Consider the following 22,017-nt stretch of genomic DNA (forward strand, 5'->3'; position numbering starts at 1 on the left):
GTAGAAAGCTACACAGAGAGAGAACTCAGGAGAACTGTGAAGAGCCCGGTTCAAGTCGAGCTGAATACCGATCAGCACATGTGTGAGGAAATAACTGTAGTCTAGAGAAAAGACTACCCAAAAGGAGTAGAGGGAATAATACTTGGAGTTCACAAAGGATCAGAAACAGTCCCTACTCCCACCAGCCAGAAAAGAAAGTCTTATAATTCACAAGGCATCAAGTAGATTACTCAGAAAGGTTTCTGACACAGTAAAGGGGGAAACATCAGCCACAGACTAAACATTGCTCTGGTTCTACCTAACAAAGCTTAAAAGCAAGACCTAAAAGGGTCAAGCTATTTACAAGTAACTGAACTGTGTCTCAGAACAAAGGTCAAGAATATTTATAAGAACACAAAAATATATAGCACCCATCAAGGTAAAATTCACTGTTTGGCTTCCAAACAAAAATGACCAAGCATGCACAGAAGCAGTATTCAACCTAAGATAAAGAGTAAAAAAAAAAATCAACCAATCAAATCCACCCCAAAATGATAGACATGATGTAATTAGTAGACAAGGACATTTATAACTGTCATTATAACTGAATTCCATATTTTCAACAAGCTAGAGAGAAGATTGATGGTGATTATTAGAGACAAGGAAAACATTAACAATATCCATACTGAACTTCTAGAAAGGGAGAGAGAAAAAAGGTGGAAAAAATTATGGCAAAGAATCCAAATTTGATGAAAACACTATACTCACAAATCTGAGAAGTTCAACAAAACTCAAGCAAAAGAAACAGGAAGAAAATGACACAAAAGCATGTTATGGTCAAATTTACTAAAACCAAGGCTTAGGTGAAAAATCTAAAAAGCATCCAGAAGAAATAAGGCATATTATACACAGAGGAATAAAGAATAAGAATGACAGAAGACTCTCATCAAAAGAAATGCAAACTGGAAGACACTGGAGCAACATAATTAAAGTACCAAAAGAAAAAAAGTCAACTCAGAATTCCATACCAGAAAAAATATCTTTAAAAAAGGAAGGCAAAATAAACACTTTCACAGACACACAAGAGCTGAAAGAATTCATCATGAGCAGGAATGCATTACAAGAAATGTTAAAGGAAGTCCTTCAGGCAGAAGACAAATGATACCAAATGGAAATCTGATTTACACTAAAGAATAAAGACCACTGGAAGTAATAAATACATGGGTAGATACAAAAGATTTTTTCCTCTTATTATTCAAAACTCTTTAAAGGATAAATGACCATGATGTATTGTGGGGTTTATAGCATAAATTTTTTAAAAAAGAACAGCACAAAGACTGGGAGGGAACAAATATAAGTACATTATTGTAAGGTTCTTACACTAGATGTGAAATGTAATAAGTCACTTGAAGATAGACTGTGGTAAGTTAAAGATGTATGCTATAAACTCTAAGGCAAATGCTAAAATAACACAACAATGAGCTATAGTTAATGAGCCAGTAACAGAGATAAAACGGAATCATAAAAAATAATCCAAAAGAAAGCAAAATAGAAATAGGAGAGCAAAGAGAACAAAGAATAGAAGAGACAAACAGAAAAACAAATAGCAAAATGGTATATTTAAATCCAACAATATCAACAATCAAATGTAAATGGTCTAAACATACTAAGTTAAAAGTTGTAAGAGTGGATTAAAAAAGCAAACAACAATATGCTGCCTCTAAGAAATCTACTTTAAATATAGAGACATAAATAGATTAATAGAAAAAAAGAGGATAAAGATATACCAGGCTAACATTGAGCAAAAAAGAGAAGTGACCATATCAATATAAAGTAAATATTTTAAAAAGAAACAATCTATTGATAATCAATTACAACACAGATGAATCTCAGAAAGCATTATGCTGAGCTAAAAAAGCTGGACACATTTAGATTGTCTATTTGGGATTTTTCTTCTTTGTTGAGGTTGGCCTGAATTTGCTATAAACTTCCCTTGTAGAACCGCTTTTGCTGTATCCCACAGATTTTGGCATGTTGTGTTTTCATTTTCATTTGTCTCCAGGAATTTTTTATTTCTTCTTTGATTTCTTCATTGACCCAATCATTGTTCAGTAGCATTTTGTTCAATCTCCACATTTTTGTGGCTTTTCTGGTTTTCTTTCTGTAGTTGATTTCCAGTTTCATACCTTTGTGGTCAGAAAAGATGCATGGTATTATTTCGATCTTCTTAAATTTATTGAGACTTGTTTTGTGGCCTAATATGTGATCAATCCTGGAGAATGTTCCATGGGCATTTGAAAAGAATGTGTATTCTGTGGTTTTTGGATGGAATGTTCTGTATATATCTACTAAGTCCATCTGGTCTAATGTGTCCTTTAAGGCGAGTGTTTCCTTATTGATCTTCTGTTTGGATGATCTATCCATTGGTGTAAGTGGAGTGTTAAAGTCCCCTACTACTATTGTGTTACTGTCTATTTCTCCTCTTATGTCTGTTAATAATTGCTTTATATATTTAGGTGCTCCTATGTTGGGTGCATAGATATTTACAAGTGTTATTATTTTCTTGGATTCTTCCCTTTATCATTATGTAGTGCCCGTCTTTGTCTCTTATTACAGTTTTTGATTTAAAGTCTATTTTGTCTGATATAAGTATTGCTACCCCCGCTTTCTTTTCTTTGCCATTTGCATGGAATATCTTTTTCCATACTTTCACTTTCAGTTTGTGAGTGTCTGTAGGTCTGAAGTGTGTCTCTTGTATGCAGCATATACATGGATCTTGTTTTTTTATCCAGTTGGCCACCCTATGGCATTTGATTGGAGCATTTAGTCCACTGACATTTAACGTAGCTATTGATAAATATGTATTTATTGCCATTTTGTCACTTTTTCTTTTTTTGGGGGTGTTTTAGTAGTTGTTCTCAGTTCCTTTCTTTTCGGTTGCGTTTGTATACATTAACAATGAAGTAGCAGAAAGAGAAATTAAGAATACAATCCCATTTGCAATTACAACAAAAAGAATAAAATACCTAGGAATAAACTTAACGAAAGAGGTGAAAGATCTGTACACTGAAAACTATAAGACATTGTTGAAAGAAATCGAAGAAGACACAAAGAATGGAAAGATATTCCGTGCTCTTGGACTGGAAGAATTAACATTGTTAAAATGTCCATACTTCCTAAAGCAATCTATAGATTCAACGCAATCCCTATCAAAGTCCCACAACATTTTTTACAGAAATAGAACAAAGAATTCTAAAATTTATATGGAACAACAAAAGACCCAGAATAGCCAAAGGATTCCTGAGAAAAAAGATTAAAGATAGAGGTATCACACTCCCTGATTTCAAATTATACTACAAAGCCATAGTAACCAAAATAGCATGGTACTGGCACAGAAACAGACACACAGATCAATGGAACAAAATTGAGAACCCAGAAGTAAACCCACAAGTTTATGGACAGCTAATATTTGACAAGGGAGCCAAGAGCATACGATGGAGAAAGGAGAGTCTCTTCAATAAATGGTGTTGGGAAAACTGGACAGCCACATGCAAAAGAATGAAAGTAAACCATTCCCTTACACCATGCACAAAAATCAACTCAAAATGGATTAAAGACTTGAATGTAAGACCTGAAACCAAGAAACTTCTAGAAGCAAACATAGGCAGTACGCTCTATGACATTGGTCTGAGCAGCATATTTTCAAGTCCCATGTCTGACCGGGCAAGGGAAACAAAAGAAAAAATGAACAAATGGGACTACATCAAACTAAAAAGTTTCTCCACAACAAAGGAAACCATCAACAAAACAAAAAGACAACCTAACAATTGGGAGAAGATATTTGCAAACCACATATCAGATAAGGGGTTAATATCCAAAATATACAAAGAACTCATACAGCTCAACAACAAAAAAACCAACAATCCAATTAGAAAATGGGCAAAAGATCTGAACAGAGATTTCTCCAAAGAAGATATACAGATGGCCAACAGGCATATGAAAAGATGCTCAACATCATTAGCTATCAGGGAAATGCAAATCAAAACTACAATGAGGTATCACTTCACTCCGGTCAGAATGGCTATAATTAACAAGACAGGAAACAACAAATGTTGGAGAGAAGGGAACTGCTGGTGGCAGTGCAAACTGGTGCAGCCACTATGGAAAGCAGTTTGGAGTATCCTCAGAAAATTAAGGATAGATCTACCATATGATCCAGCTATTCCACCGCTGGGTATTTATCCAAAGAACTTGAAAACACAAAGGCATAAAGATACTTGCATCCCTATGTTCATTGCAGCATTATACACAATAGCCAAGACTTGGAAGCAACCTAGGTGCCCATCAAGGGACGAATGGATGAAGAAGATCTGGTATTTATACACAATGGAATACTACTCAGCCATAAGAAATGACGAAATCTGGCCATTTGTGACAACATGGATGGACCTTGAGGGTATTATGCTGAGTGAAATAAGTCAGAGGGAGAAAGTCAAATACCATATGATCTCACTCATAAGTAGAAGATAAAAACGACAAAAAAAAACCAAAACACATAGCAATGGAGATTGGACTGGTGGTTACCATCGGGGAAGGGGGGAGGGGGGAGGGCAAAAGGGGTGATTAGGGTCACATGTGAGGGGATGCACTATAATTAGTGTTCGGGTGGTGAACATGATGTAATGTATACAGAATTTGAAATATGACGTACATCCGAAAAAAATGAAAATTAAAAAAAAAAGAAGCTGGACACAAAAGGGTACAAACTGTTAGAGTCTGTTTAAATAATATTCTAAAACAGAGTGAGTTAATCTAAGATACAAAAAATTCAGAAAAAGTTGCCTCTGGGAGGCCAGGAGCAGAGACTGACTGTGAAGAGAGACGGAACTTTTGGGGGTGATGGTAATGTTCTGTATCTTGATAGGGGTTTGGATTAGGTAGGTCTAGGCATTTGTTAAAACTCAGCAATGCACAGTTAAGATTTTTGCATTTCATTGTATGTAAATAAATACTGAACTCTTTTTAATGATATATATGCTGCAAAGTACTTAGGGCAAAGTGCACCGATGTCTGCAATGAACTCTGAACTGCATCAAAAAATATGATAGACTAATTGATGGATAGAAGGATGGACAGATATGTGATCAAGCAAGCATAGCAAAATCTTAATGGCAGAATCTAAATGGAGGGTATGTGGTGTTCATTTTGAAATTATTTCAATTTTGCCACGTTTGAAATTCTTCATAACAAAATGTTGGGAAAAGTAAATCATGTATAATCATATGATGGAACATTACACCGCTATAAAAAAGAACAACGGGATTTTTTTATGTACTGGTATAAAAAGATCTACAAGATATATGTATAAGTAACATAAAAAAATAAAAATATAGATAATATATAATAATGTAAAATGCAAGGAGCAAAAAATATGTCCTTTTTCATGTACACATACACACACACATACGTGTGAACAAGCTCTGGAAGTATAAACAGTGAACTAGTATCAGTGGTTACTTGGTAAGAGAACAGGAAATGAAATAAAAAGTGTTGAGGCAGGAGAGAAACTTCAACAACACACTATTGATAATATGTGATGTTTTTATCACATGAATACATTGCCTAATTAATAAATTAAACATGATTTTTGAAGTCATGAGACAAACTATTTGTCTAACAGTATTCTCAGTCTCATATTAACTTTTCACAGGAAAGTGCTTTTAATAAGGTAATAAGGTACCTGACAGGTCCTCATATATTTGTCTGAGATAGGCCTATACGATCATTCAAGATTATCCAATTCCCAACAATCAACAAAGTGAAAAGATACACAGAATGGGAAAAAATATATGCAAACCATATATCTGACAAGGAGTTAATATCCAAAATATACAAAGAACTCATTCAACTCAATAGCAAAAAAGCAAATAACACAATTAAAAAAACAGGCAAAAGACCTGAATAGATATTTTTCCAAAGACAGATGAAAGGCCAACAGGTACATGAAAAAATGCTCAACATCACTAGTCATTAGAGAAATGTAAATCAAAACCACAATGAGATATCACCTTATGTCTGTTAAGATAGTCATCATCAAAAAGACAAGAGAAAACAGGGGCTGGCCCAGTGGCGCAGCAGTTAAATTTGCACGCTCCACTTTTGATGTCTCAGGGTTCACCGGTTCAGATCCTAGGCAGGGACCTAAGCACCACTTGTCAAGCCATGCTGTGGCAGGCGTCCCACATATAAAATAGAGGAAGATGGGCACACATGTTAGTTCAGGGCCAATCTTCCTCAGCAAAAAGAGGATTGGTGGTGGATGTTAGCTCAGGGCTAATCTTCCTCAAAAAAAAAGACAAGAGATAACAAATGCTGGCAAGGAGGTGGAGAAAAGGGGGACTCTCATGCACTGCTGGTGGGACTCCACAGTAAGGAGTTTCCTCAAGAAATAAAACATAGTACTACTATATGATCCAGCAATTCCACCTCTAGGAATATATAAAAAGGAGATGAAAACACTAACTTGAAAAGATATCTGCATCCCCATGTTCATAGCAGCATTATTTACAATAGCTAAGACATGCAAGCAACCTAAATGTCCCTGGAGAAAGGAATGAATAAAGAAGGTGTGGTATATATATACAACGAATATTATTCAGCCATAAGAAATGAGGAAACCTTGCCATTTGCAACAACATGGATGGACCCTGAGGGCATTGTGCTAAGTGAAATAAGTCAGACAGAGAAAGACAAATACTGTATGATCTCACTTATATGTGGAATCTTAAAAAACAAACAGAAAACCAGACTCAGATAAAAAGAGATCAGATTTGTGGTAACCAGAGGCGAAGGGTTGGGGTGGGGGAACTGGAGACAGGTGGTCAAAAGATACAAACTTCCAGGGCTGGCCTGGTTGTTGCAGTGGTTAAGTTTGCATGCTCTGCTTCAGCGGCCGAGGGTTTGCCAGGTCAGATCCTGGGTGTGGACCTATGCACCGCTTATCAAGCCACGCTGTGGTAGGCATCCCACATATAAAATGGAGGAAGACGGGCACGGATGTTAGCTCGGCATGTAATCTTCCTCAAAAGAAAAAAAGTGGAGGAAGATGGGCATAGATGTTAGTTCAGGGCCCAGGGCCAATCTTCCTCAGCAGAAAGAGGAGGATTGGCAGTGATGTTAGCTCAGGGCTAATCTTCCTCAAAAAAAAAAAAAAAAAGACACAAACTTCCAGTCACAAGATAAGTACTAGAGATGTAAAGTACAGCTTGATGACATAGTTAACACTAGTGTATGATATACAGGAAAGTTAAGAGAATAAATCCAAAGGTTCTCATGACAAGGAAAAAGTCTTTTCCCGTTTTGCTCTCTTTTATTGTATCTATATAAGATGATGGATGCTAATTATTGTGCTAATCATCTGACAATGGCAAGTCAAGCCATTATGCTGTACACTTTAAACTTACACAGTGATGTATGTCAATTACATCTCAATAAAACTGAGAAAAAGAAGATGACCCAATTCTTGTGTTTTTGGTCTGCATATGACCTTTCTTCCCATTTTTAAGAAAGTATGGCAGGGATTTTTTCATCCTCTATAAGACTTACTTGCACCTCTCTCCCCTTGCCTCTATCCCATCCTGTCACACTGGTGATAGTCTACTGCCTGAGAGCCGCTCTAAATTATCTCCAGCCCCACCATCTGAGAGGTCTCACAACACGAGCTGTGTTTGTCTTCACATTTATCTAATGACTACCTTTCCTATATAAAATCTGTGCCATATGATATGGAACACAAAACATGCAGTACAAGTCAGATGAGCTTATTTTAAAAGTTTGCATCATAAAAGAAAACACAGGCAAAAGATATTTGAATAAATGAAGAAAACATTTAGAGCATGTGATTAGCTCCTGAAAAATAATAAATAATATTCTATGATTTAAAAAATAATAGAAGAGGTTTACTTTTAATAGAGTACAGAAAAGTGAAGAAACGTTTCCAGAAAGACGGGGTGGGAAGTGTGGATACTAATCCAGTATGTCAAATGTTGTGGATACGTAAAACAAAGAGAGCTAACTAGCTTTCAAGTTACCAATGTGAAGGTCTTTGGTAACCCTGAAAAGAACAGTTGCGATGGAGAAGTGGGGACGTCGGTTAAGCAGTGGTTGAAGTAAGTTAAGGGAGACTGGAAGGAGAGGAACTGGAGCTGTAAACAGATTACACTTTCAAGAGTTCTGCTATAAAGAGGACTTCAGAAATGGGGTGAAAGTCCAAGAACAGGGACAGAAAAGAAAAGAAAGCAGCGGCTATGCAAAGGACTTGGGAGGGAGTGAAGAGCACGACGGAAAGGAAAGAGCTTGGCATGTTTTGAGAACTGAAAAGTGCGAAGCGAGTAGGTAGAAAGAAATGGATAGAAGGAGTGGGCCAGGGAAAACCACAGGAGAGCCTTGTAGATAAGGAAAAGGACTTTGGATTTTTATTCTAATGCAGTGGAAATCAATTAGGTTCTAAAGTGAGAGAGTGATGTGATATACTTTGCCCTTCTAATCAGCATAAAACACTTTCAAGTCTCTTTTTCATAAGGTTACACTAACTCTACATTCCTCCCAAGTCTACATCTCTCTTCCTCTTCATAGCTCAGCTTCCATAAAAGGTTCTAAACTCCTTTTACTTGCTCACCTTCCATCTGCTTCTTAATTCCTGGATTCTATTTCTGCCCCTAGCACTCTAATGACAGTGCTTTCATTAAGGTCACAGTGCCTCTTCCCGGACAAACCCACTGTAAATTTTTCAGCCTTCAACTTGTCATTTCTCTTCCTGAAGTACTCTCTTCTTCATTTTAAATCCATACCACACTCTCAGTTTTCCTAACTCTGACTATTCCTCACTTTCTTTTCAAAATCCTTCTTCCTCTGACAAAGTCTTAGAAGAGTTTCACACAAAGCCCTTAGAAATCTGTCCCCTTAGTATCTCTTAAATATGTCATCTTCTCTTTATTATCTTCCAGTAAGTTAGTGTTAAGGTCATCAATAATTTTTGTCTAAATTACTGCAAGAGCCTCTGAAAACTGGTCTCAAGGACTTCTACTTCTGAATAAGATGGAATAGGGTAACTAGAGTTATGCTATTGCCTAAATAACCAAAACAACTGGACAAAATAAATAAAAGAATGGTTTCAAGACACTGGACAAGAGGCAATTAAGAACACAGATCCCCAAGAGAAAAGGAACAAACAAGATGATTCCTATGATTGCCCCAGCTAGCTGCCTTGAGAGAGTTTCCAGGCTGCAGCTCAGGAAAGGAAAGCCAGGCAGAATCCAGAAGACTCTAATTTCAGGAGATAGAGCTGGGATTCTTGGGAGACCAAGCCAAGTAGAAAAACAATTCCAGAGATTTGCAGAGGGAAGCCCTTGAGTATTCAGCAGAGTAGTGATCCAAGCAAACATGTGAGAAAACTACCCAAGGTAAAAAAAGAACTACTCAAAAAGATGACAGGAAACACAGGACATAAAATATCATCTGCTCCCACCAGTCAGACTGGAAAATGGTATAACTCATGGTACACTGGGTACTGAGAAGGGTTTTATTTCTGCAGTGGGAAATAATTAGCACTGGACTAAACATGGCTCTGATTTCACCTAACAAATCTCAAAAACAAGACATGAATGGATCAAACTGAGCCCAACTAACTTACATGCATTCCAGAACTAAGCTCCAGAATAATTATAGAAAGACAAAAATACCTAGCACTCAACAAGGTAAAATTCCCAATGTCTGGCATCCAATCAAAAGTTGCCAGTCATGCAAAGAAGCAGAAGAATATGACCTATAGTGAGGAGAAAAACCAATCAATCAAAATGGACCCAAAAATGAGACAGGTGTTAGAATTAGCAAGCAAGGGTATTAATGAAGTTTTTACAACTGTATTCCATATGATCAAAAAGTTAAGTAGAGACATGGCAGCTATAAAAAAAAAATCCAATCAAACTTCTAGAGATGAAAACTATAGTATCTGAGATTAAAAATACATTGGATGAGATTAATAGTAGATTAGGCAACACAGAAAAAAATAAGTGAATTTGAAGATAGAGTAACAGAAACTATCCAGAATGAAACACACGGAATAAAAAGTATCTAAAAAATGAAAAGAGCATTACTGAGCTATGAGATAACTTCAAGCTGCTTAATATACATGAAATTGCAGTCCACAAAGGAGAGAAGGGGGAGGAGACACAGAGATATTTGAAGAAATACTGGCAAAGAAATTTACAATTTATGAAAATTATAAACCCCCAGATCCAAGATGCTCAATGAAGACCAAGTAAAAGAAACATGAGAAAAACTATAATAAGGCATTTCACAATCAAATTGCTCAAAACCCATGATAAGGACAAATCTTAAAAACACTCAGAGAAAAATGTCATGTTATGTACAGAGGAGTAACGATAAGGATCAGATTTCTTGTCAGAAACAAAGCAAGTGAGAAGACAATGGACCAACATCTTTAAAGCACTGAAAGACAAAACTGCCAACCTAGAACTCTATACCCAGAGACAACATCTTTTAAAAATTAAGGTAAAATACTTTTCAGTATACAAAAGTTGAAAGAATCTATCACCTACATTGCAAGAAACATTAAAAGAAGTCCTTCAGTCAGAAGGAAAATGATACCACATGGATATATGAATCTAAACAAAGAAATTAAGAACACCAGAAATGGTAACTACATGGATAAATACAAAAAGACTTTTTTTCTTAGTATTTAAATCTCTTTAAAGAATAATTAGAGTTCTGATTCCTGGGAAGATGGAATAAGCACACATCAACCTGTGCCTCCCACTGAACACAGCTATAAAAACCAGGACAAAATGCATGAAGCAGCTACTTGAGAACTCTGAGAAGCAAACAGCAGCAGCCGGATTAGGGAAGAAGAGAAAAACTCAAAGTACCACCAAACTGGTGAAAATTTACCATGCTCCCCCCTCCAGTATTCCCCAGTCAGGCTTCAGTATGCCAGAAACTCATAAGTAGGCACCAGGGTACAGACAGAGAGAGCTCTAAGAGAAGCCTTCTAGTTCTAGCTCAAGGAATGGAGAAGGGATATTCTAATGCTTGGAGAGAGTAAGGAAATCTTTCAGTACTTTTCTTTCTTTACTCTGTCATCTCCTTTACCAGCCCCCCTCCCCCAATCCCATGGTGGCAGGAGCAGCAGCTGGTAAACAGAACCCACAGCAGATAAAACTAGGGAAGAGGAAGCTCCTTTTCTGTTTGGTGGAAATGTGGTTCTGAGAGGATGGGGCCAACTCTCATTGCTGTTTTTTCTTATATTTCTATATTTTTCTATGTTTCTCGCCATATGGAGTAAGGTAACTAAAGCCTCAGCTTTCTGACCAGATGACCAAAGAGAGGAGACCCAGGGAACCAGAAAAAACTAGGGAGATAGTGAAGAAAAAAGAACTCAAGAAAGCAACTCCATAAAGCTGTTTATTATTACCTGGGCTCACCACCCACCCTCCCCAACCGGCAATATGTGCATGCATGGATCTGATCCTACTCAGCATATCAAAGAATAGGACAATGGAACTAACCACAGATGACTGCCCAGGTCCCAGACTAGTCACTGACAGATAGATCAAAACAGCACTGACAGGCTTTGAAAAAAGAATGGCTATTGGAACCACAGGCCACAGAGAGCGGACAGGAACTTGTGACCTGACTCTAAGTAGGTCAACTGCCTGCCAAATATTGATAAAAATATCAATATTCTCCATAGGATTTAAACAAGACCCAGAGTCTCATAGGGAAATACTCAAAATGTTGAGGACGTAATTCAAAATTACTCAGCATAAGAAGAACCAGGGAAATCTCAACTCTCGTGGGAGAAGATGGCTATCTCATGGGAGATGGCTATTCACAGCCAACACCAACATAACACAGATGCCGGAAATATCTAACAAAGACTTTAAAAACGGTCATTATGAAAATGCTCCAGGAAGCAATCATGAACACTCTTGACAGTGGAAATAGAAAAACAGAACGCAATGGAAAAAGAAAATTTGAGGAAAGAAATAGAAGATATAAAGAAAATTACATGAAATTCAAATTTCAGTGTCCTTAAATAAAATTTTAATGGAAACAAAACCATGCTAACATTTGCATATTGTCTACTGCTGTTTTGCAATGATAGAGTGGAGAAGCTGCAACAGAGTCTATATGGCCTCAAAGCCTAAAATATTTACTATCTGGCCATTTACAGAAACATCTGCTAATCCCTGTTAAAGACTCCCCTCCGTACTCAGAATAAGTTCATACGGTTTGACAGAGCCAACGTACAAGACTCTTCATGATCTGGCCCTGCTCGCTCTTTCAAGGCTTCTTGCTTGCCATTCTTTGTCTTGAATTCTGAACTTTAGCCATCCATGCTGAATTGTATCCAGTTTCCTGAAGTTCACATGCTCTCTCACTTCTGGGTCTTGGCTATTCTCTGCCTAAAATACTCTGTGTGGCTTTTGGTTTAGCTAACTACTTATCCTTCAGCACATCGTTTTTTCCAGAAATCATTTCCTTGGCCCTCCTAAGACTGATTTATGCTCTGAAACATATTCTTACAGTAGTTTATGATTATTCCTAGCTTATTACTTATCAACTATAATTGCCTCTTTACATGCCTCCCTTTGCACTAGACCCTAAGCTCCTTAAAGGAACTGACTATGTCTTAACCATTATTATATCCTCACTGCTTAGGAGTGGTGTAGAATTGGACTCAATAAGGAACTGTTGAATAAGTAAACAAAATAAATGCTATGGAGTTTTTGGGTTTTTTTAATGCAAAGAACTTTAATAAAAATAGTCCATCAAAAAAATTACTTAAAACTATACTTAGTTGATAGTCAGACTTGTCCTTTTTAGAATGTAAGTTCCATAAAAGCACATATGTTTTTGTTCGTTGTTTTATCTCCAGTGCCTAGGACAACGCAAGAAAATAACAGGTGCTCAGTAATTATTGTTGAGTAAATGAATCATTGAGTGAGATCATCTCAATACCCTTTCTAAATGCCTAAGGGATCTTTCTGAAATTTTATGAAAATTCATTACCCTGCTTCTCATCAAGAATTATTCCTGGTAATAGATTAATTTAACATGGTAGAAAGAGTTAAAATAATACAATTTCAATATGTATCATTCATTTCCTTTCTCACACTTTACACTTTTGTAGTAAAAATTTTTCCTAATCTTAAGGTTGAATAGTTTTCTCCATTTTTCACCTATAGAAATTCTCCCAGCTTCTCTCAATCCCTCTAAGTATTCTTTCCTTCAGAGCCCCGTCTATGAGTTTGCATGGGTGCTAGACCAAAATAGGATTATACACTTCTACACCTACTTTCAGTTGCAGAGAAGGATGTATCCAATGTTAACTCATCCAGAGGAATCACAAGTTGACCTCCTGCCTCCCATTTCTTGCGATCAGATGAAACTGATTTTTCTTTCTCATGCTCTTTGGCCTCTTCATGAACAATTATCTCGCATGTATCAGGACGACACTGCTTTCCTGTTTCATCTTCTTGAGCTTTCAGGTGTTGATTTAATCTACGTAATATTTCTCGCTTACTCTGAAAGAGTTAAATTGTTGTGTTTTAATATGTATATAAGTAAAACGACTGACAGAGAAAATTTGAAAATTGTACCTACTGAAATAGCATTGTTAGTCTTTTGCATTTCTTCTGAGGTTTCCTGGGTATCAGTTACACTTCCGTCCTTTAAACACAGATAGTTATAGAGTAAGAAATAATGTCATTTTTAAATTTATTTAAAAGTCTACCTTAAAAATTTGATAATTTTGTTACTTTGTTTTTCATTAAATTGCTCCTTGTGAATATTTTTATTCCTGTAAAATGTTAACATAGTTTCGTTCATTATCAGCAGTGAGAAATAGTTAAAGATAGTCAAGTAACAGACTTAATATATACTAGATGAGCCAATTCTCAATTATTTGCCATATGTTTGGATTTTTGATCATATATTTAACTATATCTTCTTTTTTGGCACCCAACTTTGGTAATTTTAAGTCAATGGTAGAATTAAAAAGAAAATTAATTCATATATTCTCTTAATTAGAACTAGGAAAAGTTTTGATGGATAAAGTAATTCAAGATAGGCAGTGTCATTTTGAAGTCGTCTTTATGTTTCATGTATATATATTCTTATTAAGCCATGCTACTAAACATAATTGAGAATTGGTTTTTCTCCCTAAGCAAAGAGAGTAACTATAATAAGTTCTGAGTCCTTTGTACTATTGATAATATAAACTTTTTCTTTTCATTAGTATAATCATAGCAATCTAAAGCACCTAGAATTTTTAAATATATGAAAAGAAGAAATTAGTAGTTATGAAAGCCACAAAAGCAAAGGTATCTGGAAGACTCACAGTAAATTTTCAAAGTTTTACGTAAGCAATATTTACCAAGAAAACACACTAAGAAGAACCATTTAGTTACATGGATTACCTCAATTTTGTAATATTTGAAAAAAATACAAGAGTATAGTGGTCAGTTTTAAAGTAATACATGTAAATGAGACAAAGAGCATTTTACCCAGTAGTCAGGAATTAGCAGTCGCTACAATCAGAGAGATGAACAGCTACTTGAGATGTGAAACTGGGTACCAGGAAGGGAACCACACAGTGGTATGTATCTAAAGTAGTGAACAACGTAGCACATGCAAAGTCGTTACCAGAAGGAAAAAGAGACTAAGCCTAGTTGAAGAACAACAGTTTCTTATATGCAGTTCTTGAGAGTGATGAAGAAACTTGTATTTTCCTACTCAGTCTTATTTTCAAGATAAACACAAAGGCAGTAAAAAACTGGTGTAGCAATAACAACAGGGTTGTCTGCAAAAACCTAATGAAACTCAAAAATTAAGAGGCACAGACATTAATTACCAGGAAAGGAGAAAATCAGGTTAATGTGTTATATTATGATTCAGTAAGACATTTTCCCCTCTGTCTGATGAATTCGAGGCTGAATCCCACGTCATAAACCCATTTCCCTTAACCCCAGAACAGAGTTTTCACATTTTAGATGAATACTCAGCACATACTTCCAAGTTTTAATTTTTCACTTGCCCGCATTTCTTTGTTTCACTATCTATATGACACAATAGAGATTCAGAAGTAGAAGGTAAAAGAAATAATAGACGAATTAAGTGTAATTATGCTGAGTCCTCTAACATTTCCTAAGCCAAAAAATTTAAAATAAATGTAAACATGTCTTGGACTTTATTCCTAGAGTCAATTACTTTAAGTACCAAAGGCATTATTTTTCAAAAAGTGAAAGCTTTTGTTTCATTGTGAAAGCTAGGGTATAAAAATGTTTGCTGCATTATTTTTGGTACATTTTCATATATATTTGTTCACTATTCTTTTAAAGTAAAAAAGAGAGAATCATTTCAATATATTTTTATCTACAGCGTGGTCCTACATATAAAACTTACGGCAGCAAGGCTCCCATATTCAGAGTAAACCATACACAAAAATCCTAAGAAATAATTTTTTTCCCAGAAAAATCTAATAGGACATTAGGAATTAACATAATGTCATTAAATTTAATCCTTTTAATAATCTTTTGACTATGAGGAATTCTTAATTTTAGGAAACTTACCATACCCACTTCTTTCAAGGCTGAAGTCACAGAAATAACAGATCTCATCTGTTGCTTTGACGGAGAGCCACCTGCTTCATGCTGTCCCGAAGGTGGAGACATATCAGAACTCTTTACTCCTTTAGCCACCAACTATAACAAAGAATTTAAATACATTGGGAAATTCAGATTTTCATGAAGAAATAAAATGGCATATAGAAGATCACTGTTTATCCATTCTATCCACAAGTAGTTTTTTTTCATTCCTCAATTTTTAGCGTGCAAAGCAACATGCTAGGTGCAGAAACATCAGTGAATAAAGAGAAACTTCTCTGGCCTGAGATGTACAATAATCATGTATCATGTAGTACCAAATAACTCCTTTCTATTACATTAACCACGTTTCATAAAATTATCTTAAAAAACAAAATGTCTTCTAAAAGATTAAATATTAGTCTTCTCATTTTAATTTTAATCCATTACAACATTTGTGGGAAGAAAAGACATTTTACTTATTCATCTTACACTTCAAAAAGAAAGGCTTCTGCAATTTCTGCAAGTTTGGTACAATCTTCTTAAAGTTTGAACATTAATCACCCAACATAAGGGCCCTCATTATAAAAATGTCAACATAAATGAGAATGTAAGAAGTGACATGTAAGGGTAATAAGATTTACTTCACTAAAAATATCGTTTGTTATATTCATATGTGTTCATTTCTATCTTGCCATTTAGACTCTAAACAATGTGAAATAAGATTCTGAATCCCTAATGTATATAAGGAAATGGTATTCGCAGGTATGCTCATAGTAACATGGCAGCAAATCCGCTCCCTACTTCTATCTCTTCTTCAAACCAGTAAACAAGAATTTCTGGTGAGTATATACTTGAAATGCAGTTTTTATTGAGCATCTTCTAAGCATAAGGTTGTAATACAATTCTAATATTTAGTCTCCTGTATGTGAATTTTACACTAGTATCTATATTATTCAAAAGAAGATGGAGGTAGCCAATATAGCACTGAAGGAGAAGAACAAAGTTGGAGGAATGACACTACTTAACTTCAAGACTTACTACAAAGCTACAGTAATCAAGAGAGTACGGTATTGGCAAAAGAATAGACAAACAGATCAATGCAACAGAATAGAGCTCAGAAATAGACCCTCACAAATATAGTCAACTGATCTTTAACAAAGGAGCAAAGGCAATTCAATGGAGATAGTCTTTACAACAAATGATGCTGGAACACTTGGAAATCCACAGGCAAAAAAATCTATCTAGACACAGACCTTACATGCTTCATAAAAATTAACTTGAAATTGATTATGGATCTAAATGTAAAATGCAAAAGTATAAAACTCCTAGAAGATAACACAGGAGAAACTCTAGATGACCTTGGGTTTGGCAAGGACTCTTTAGATAGAACACCAAAGCCATGATCCATGAAAGAGAAAATTAATAAACTAGACTTCATTAAAATTAAAAACTTTTTCTCTGTGAAAGACACTGTTGAGAGAATGAGAATACAAGCCACAGACTGGGAGAAATTATTTGTAAAACACATAAGGGACTGTTAACCAAAATACACAAAGAACTGTTAAAACTCAACAATAAAAAAACAAACAATCCAATTAAAAAATGGGCAAAAGATCTGAACAGACACTTCACCAAAGAAGATACACAGATGGCAAATAAGCATTCAAAAAGATGCTCCACATCATATGCCAATTAGAGAACTGCAAATTAAAAGAATGTGATACCTCTACACATTTATCCTGATGATGAAAATACAAAAAACTGACAACATCAAATGCTGCTGAGGATGTGGAGCAACAGAAACTTTCATTCATTTCTGGTGAGAATGTAGAATGATACAGCTGACAGTTTGGCAATTTCTTACCAAACTAAAAATACTCTTACCATCTGACACAGCAATCATGCTCCTTGGTATTTACCCAAAGGAGCTGAAAACTTATGTCCACACAAAATAATGCACACAAATGTTTATAACAGTCTTATTCATAATCACCAAAACTTGGAAGCAACCAAGACGTCCTTCAGTAGGTAAATGGATATAAAAACTGATACGTACATGGAATATTATTCAGCAAATAATGTTTAGAAACCTTAATATTAGAAACTTTATAATATTAAGAAACCTTAAATGCATATTACTAAGTGAAAGAAGTCAATCTGAAAAAGCTACATACTGTATGATTCCAACCCTATGATATTCTGGAAAAGGCAAAACTATGGAGACAATAAAATGATCTGCAGTGTTAGGGGTTGAAGTGAGATTAGAGGTGGTAAGAGGGATGAACAGGCAGAGCACAGAGGACTTCTAGGGCAATGAAAATATTCTGTATGATGTTACAATGATGGACATATGTCATTGTACATTTGTTCAAACCCATAGAATGTACACCACCAAAAGTGAACTGTAATGTAAACTATGGACTTTGGGTGATGATGTGTCAACGTAGGTTCATCAGTTGTAACAAATGCACTACTCTGCTGGAGGAAGCTGATAATGGAGGAGGCTACACACGTGTGCAGACAGGGAATATATGGGAAATCTCTGTACCTTCCTTTCAATTTTGCTGTGAACCTAAAACTGCGCTAAAAAGATAAAGTCTTTAATGAGGAAAAAAAAAAGATGGAAACATTGCTTTAACCCCACAGTTCAGCACTGTTGAGAAAGTATACTGATGTTTAAGATGTCATAATAAATAAAAAAAATTTTTAAAAATCTAGAGCTCATACAACCAACTAGTATCTCCTTGAAAGATTATATAGAAATATTTTGAAACTTTATGATTGTCTTATTACCGTAGAGTACATTCAAATTTTTACTACTAATTCTGAGGAAATAAAAATAAGCTCCAATTGGTTCTGAAAAATAGCAGCACTTTTAAAACAAGTATGTTATTTCTCTACATGATTATTTTGAAGCTAACAAATGAATTTGGATATACAAATTCTGCCATTTTATTTAAATTAGTAATTACTTCTCTCTCACATAGGATATTTATCAATTGTATTACACTAATTCACCTAAAGAAATGATTTCTGCTATTTCAATAAATAAGTCTGATGTGATTTGTGAGAAAATGAATAAACAATATCTGATTAAAAATTAATTAATCAACATATTCAAAGATGTGTTAAGCACAGTGCTAGATAATAGATATCTCAAATGAATGATATATGGTAACTATGTGAGGTGATAGATGTTTTAACTAACCTTATTTTGGTAATCATTTCACAACATATACATATATCAAATCATCACGTTGTACATCTTATACCTACACAATGTTATTCAACAATTATCTCTCAATAAAGCTGGAAAAAATCCCAACATATTGTAAACGAGAAGTAATTGCAATAAATAATTTTCAAACCAAAAAAAAAAAAAATGGATGACATTATGGATTTATAAACCAGAAGAGAAAGGGGGAGACATAAATCAATCAGTATGTTATAGAGAAATAAAAGTAGATAGATGTGTGCTACATGATCTGGAGAAAAAAAAAATCAGAGTAAAAGCCAGAGAAAGAACTAACTGTATAAAGCCAGGAGGGGAGATGGTGAGAGTGGCCTTCATGGAGTAGCCAGTTTGAATAGCCATACATTGTTGAAAGAAAACACAGTTGAAGCAGGACTGTTCTGCACTCAAATCCAAAAACTCTCACTCCCTAGTCCTGTGATTTTTTCACTGTTTCTTATCCTCTCTGAACTTCAAACTTTTTCTCTCTAAAATCGGAATGCTATACTCATTATCTTCTTGTTATAGGGATTAAATGTGATAATTTACATAAAGTACACAGCTGTGTGCCTAATAAGTGGTATTAATTATTATAGTTCAGCAAACACTTATTTAGTTTCTATAAAGTAAGGTGATTTGGCTTAAACACTAAAAAGTCTGGTTTTAGTCCCTGATAAAATGAAGAAACTCGCACAAACCAAGTTTCTGATCTCTAGAATGTAGAACAAACACAGAAACCTCCCATTTGTGCATAACCAGAATTTAAAGTTTTAGCACTGCATGACGTTTTATGACACAGAAGTCAATAAGAAGCAGAAATCTGAAAGACAAATATTTTACATTATAAATTTTTTAAAAACTAAGATTTTTTTTTTTAGATTCACCCTGAGCTAATATCTGTTGCTAATCTTCCTTTTTTTTTTTCTCCCCAAAGCCCCAGTACATAGTTGTATATCCTAGTGGTACGTCCTCCTAGTCCTTCTATGTGGGATGCCACCACAGTGTGGCTTAATGAGTGGTGCTAGGTCCATGCCCAGGATCTGAACTGGTGAATCCCAGGCTGCTGAAGCAGAGCGCATCAACTTAATCACTACACCACTGGGCCAGCCCCTAAAAACTAAGATTTGAAAAAAAACAGTCAAGAGTAATTTAATTGTATGACTAATTAAACGTGAGAGAGAATACAAATTTAAACAATTTCACTAAAGTAAGAACAGCACCAACTTCCCTTCTCAACCTATGATACAATTTTCATTTACGGTTATAAAGATTATCTCAAAAGTCATTTCCAAAATTATCAGGCAGAAGCCTATGATAGGAACGTTAAGGAAACTCTTAATGAGAGAAAAAAAGTCACCCACACCCACTGTTCTAATTATATTTTATTTATCTATACTCTTTTTTAATGCTTATCCACATGCACGCATAATTCTTATATACTTTAGACAAGGCACTGGCACAACTCTCTGAAACTGTAGACACATGGCCTAAGAAAAATTTAAAAACCTCTAGGGAATACTTAGCAGATCTGTCCATAAACAACAGTAAAAGATACATAGAGGGATTGAAAATCCCTTATCTTGACTTTATATTCTTAAGTTATAAAACACATTGAATAGAAATATTTCTATATTAATCTCAACCTTAAGAAAAACCTACAGTAACAGAGAAAAAAATATGTTTATTGATAAAGTGCTATGAGTAAAACAGAGTATGAGACCAAAGATAACCAAACTCAGCGGAGTTGGGATTATGCTAAGATGGAAAATTTCTATTAAGTTCTCCTCATACTACTCATCTTTGTACCTACAGAAGCAAATCTTTTCTTTTAATCAACAGAAGAGAGATACAGGTTTTTTGGTTTTTTTTTTTTTTTTTGGTGAGGAAGATTGGCCCTGAGCTAACATCTGTGCCAATCTTCCTCTACTTTGTACATAGGACGCCATCACAGCATGGCTTGATGAGTGGTGTGTAGGTCTTTGCCTGGGATCTGAACTGGTGAACCTTGGGCCACCAAAGTGGAGAGTGCTAACTTAACCACTACGCCACCAGGCCAGCCCCAACAGAAGATATTTTTATTGAAGAAAATGTTTCACACATTACTATTAAAAATTTACTTTGTATTATATTAAAATGTGTCTAGCTGCCATATATATGGCTAATGACTTATGATATACAGTTTATGATCTAAGATATCTGATCCAATGTGTAAGAGAAAGTTACCTTTATAATAATGAGCATCAACAGCCTTCAGTAAATGCTTATGTTCTATAATCAAACATATACTAGTCTCTCCCCTCGGTCAACTAAGCTAACCGATTAGAACAACCTGAAACAGTGAACTAGTAAAGAAACTTAGATATATGAAAAGAACAAAGACAAACAGAACATCCTACTAACTCTTAGAAGTACTTAATAACAAAACTAAGTCAGTTATTGAAAATTCAAAGGTAATTCAGGGTAACTACTGAGATGTGGCAACATCATTATAAGCCAAGGTAACACATAGCACAAAACTTATTAGTACAGTAGAATCTGGGCCTTCTGTGTAAACATCGTGGATATATTTATAATCTGAATATTACTGCTATTCATTGTTAACCAGATCTTGAGACAGAAGATAATAACGTATTTTTAAATTGTCACAGGAGAAAACTGAGACAGAAATTAGACTGAGCCCTTAATTCAGAAGGTTGATCCAATATGACAAACAAAAATTAAATTAACTAAAGTAAGAAAACAAAGTTTCATAGAATACAAAAACATAAAATTTCAAAACAAAACATAAAACAATTTCGTTACAAAATTGATCACCATTTAAGACCAGGATACATATTTCATTGTAAGTACAGTTTTTCAAAATTCAATCACAGTTTTAAAAAAAACTTGTGAAAGGAAGAAAACATTGACCTGAAAGTTTCCCGTCAGGTTAAAAAACCAAATCGCTTTAGGGGCTTTTTTTTTCTACCCATTTTCTCACCAGGTTCATAAATTCAAGACTTCTCCACAATGCTTATATCTCCATGAAAAGTTTTTAATTATTACTGCAAAACTGCTTCTGTTTTATCTGTCAATTTTACTATTTGCTGAAAATTAACCAGCAGTGCCACCAAATGACAAAATTCAAAATTTCAGCAA

General features: G+C 35.1%; 1 protein-coding gene across 12 annotated transcripts in view; it reads right to left on the bottom strand.

The window, feature by feature from the left end:
* NEK1 (NIMA related kinase 1) overlaps positions 1-22,017 on the bottom strand; it is a 220,342-nt gene that overhangs the window by 64,787 nt on the left and 133,538 nt on the right. For all 12 annotated transcript variants that reach the window (XM_070505065.1, XM_070505062.1, XM_070505061.1 and 9 more), the window contains 3 exons: positions 15,633-15,764; positions 13,666-13,731; positions 13,358-13,586 (listed from right to left, as the gene is read on the bottom strand). In XM_070505065.1, coding sequence (XP_070361166.1) covers positions 13,358-13,586; positions 13,666-13,731; positions 15,633-15,764 — 427 coding nt within the window. The remainder of the gene's footprint in view (positions 1-13,357; positions 13,587-13,665; positions 13,732-15,632; positions 15,765-22,017) is intronic.

The sequence above is a fragment of the Equus asinus genome, chromosome 3 (assembly GCF_041296235.1).
Source record: "Equus asinus isolate D_3611 breed Donkey chromosome 3, EquAss-T2T_v2, whole genome shotgun sequence".
NCBI classification, from domain to species: Eukaryota; Metazoa; Chordata; class Mammalia; order Perissodactyla; family Equidae; genus Equus; species Equus asinus.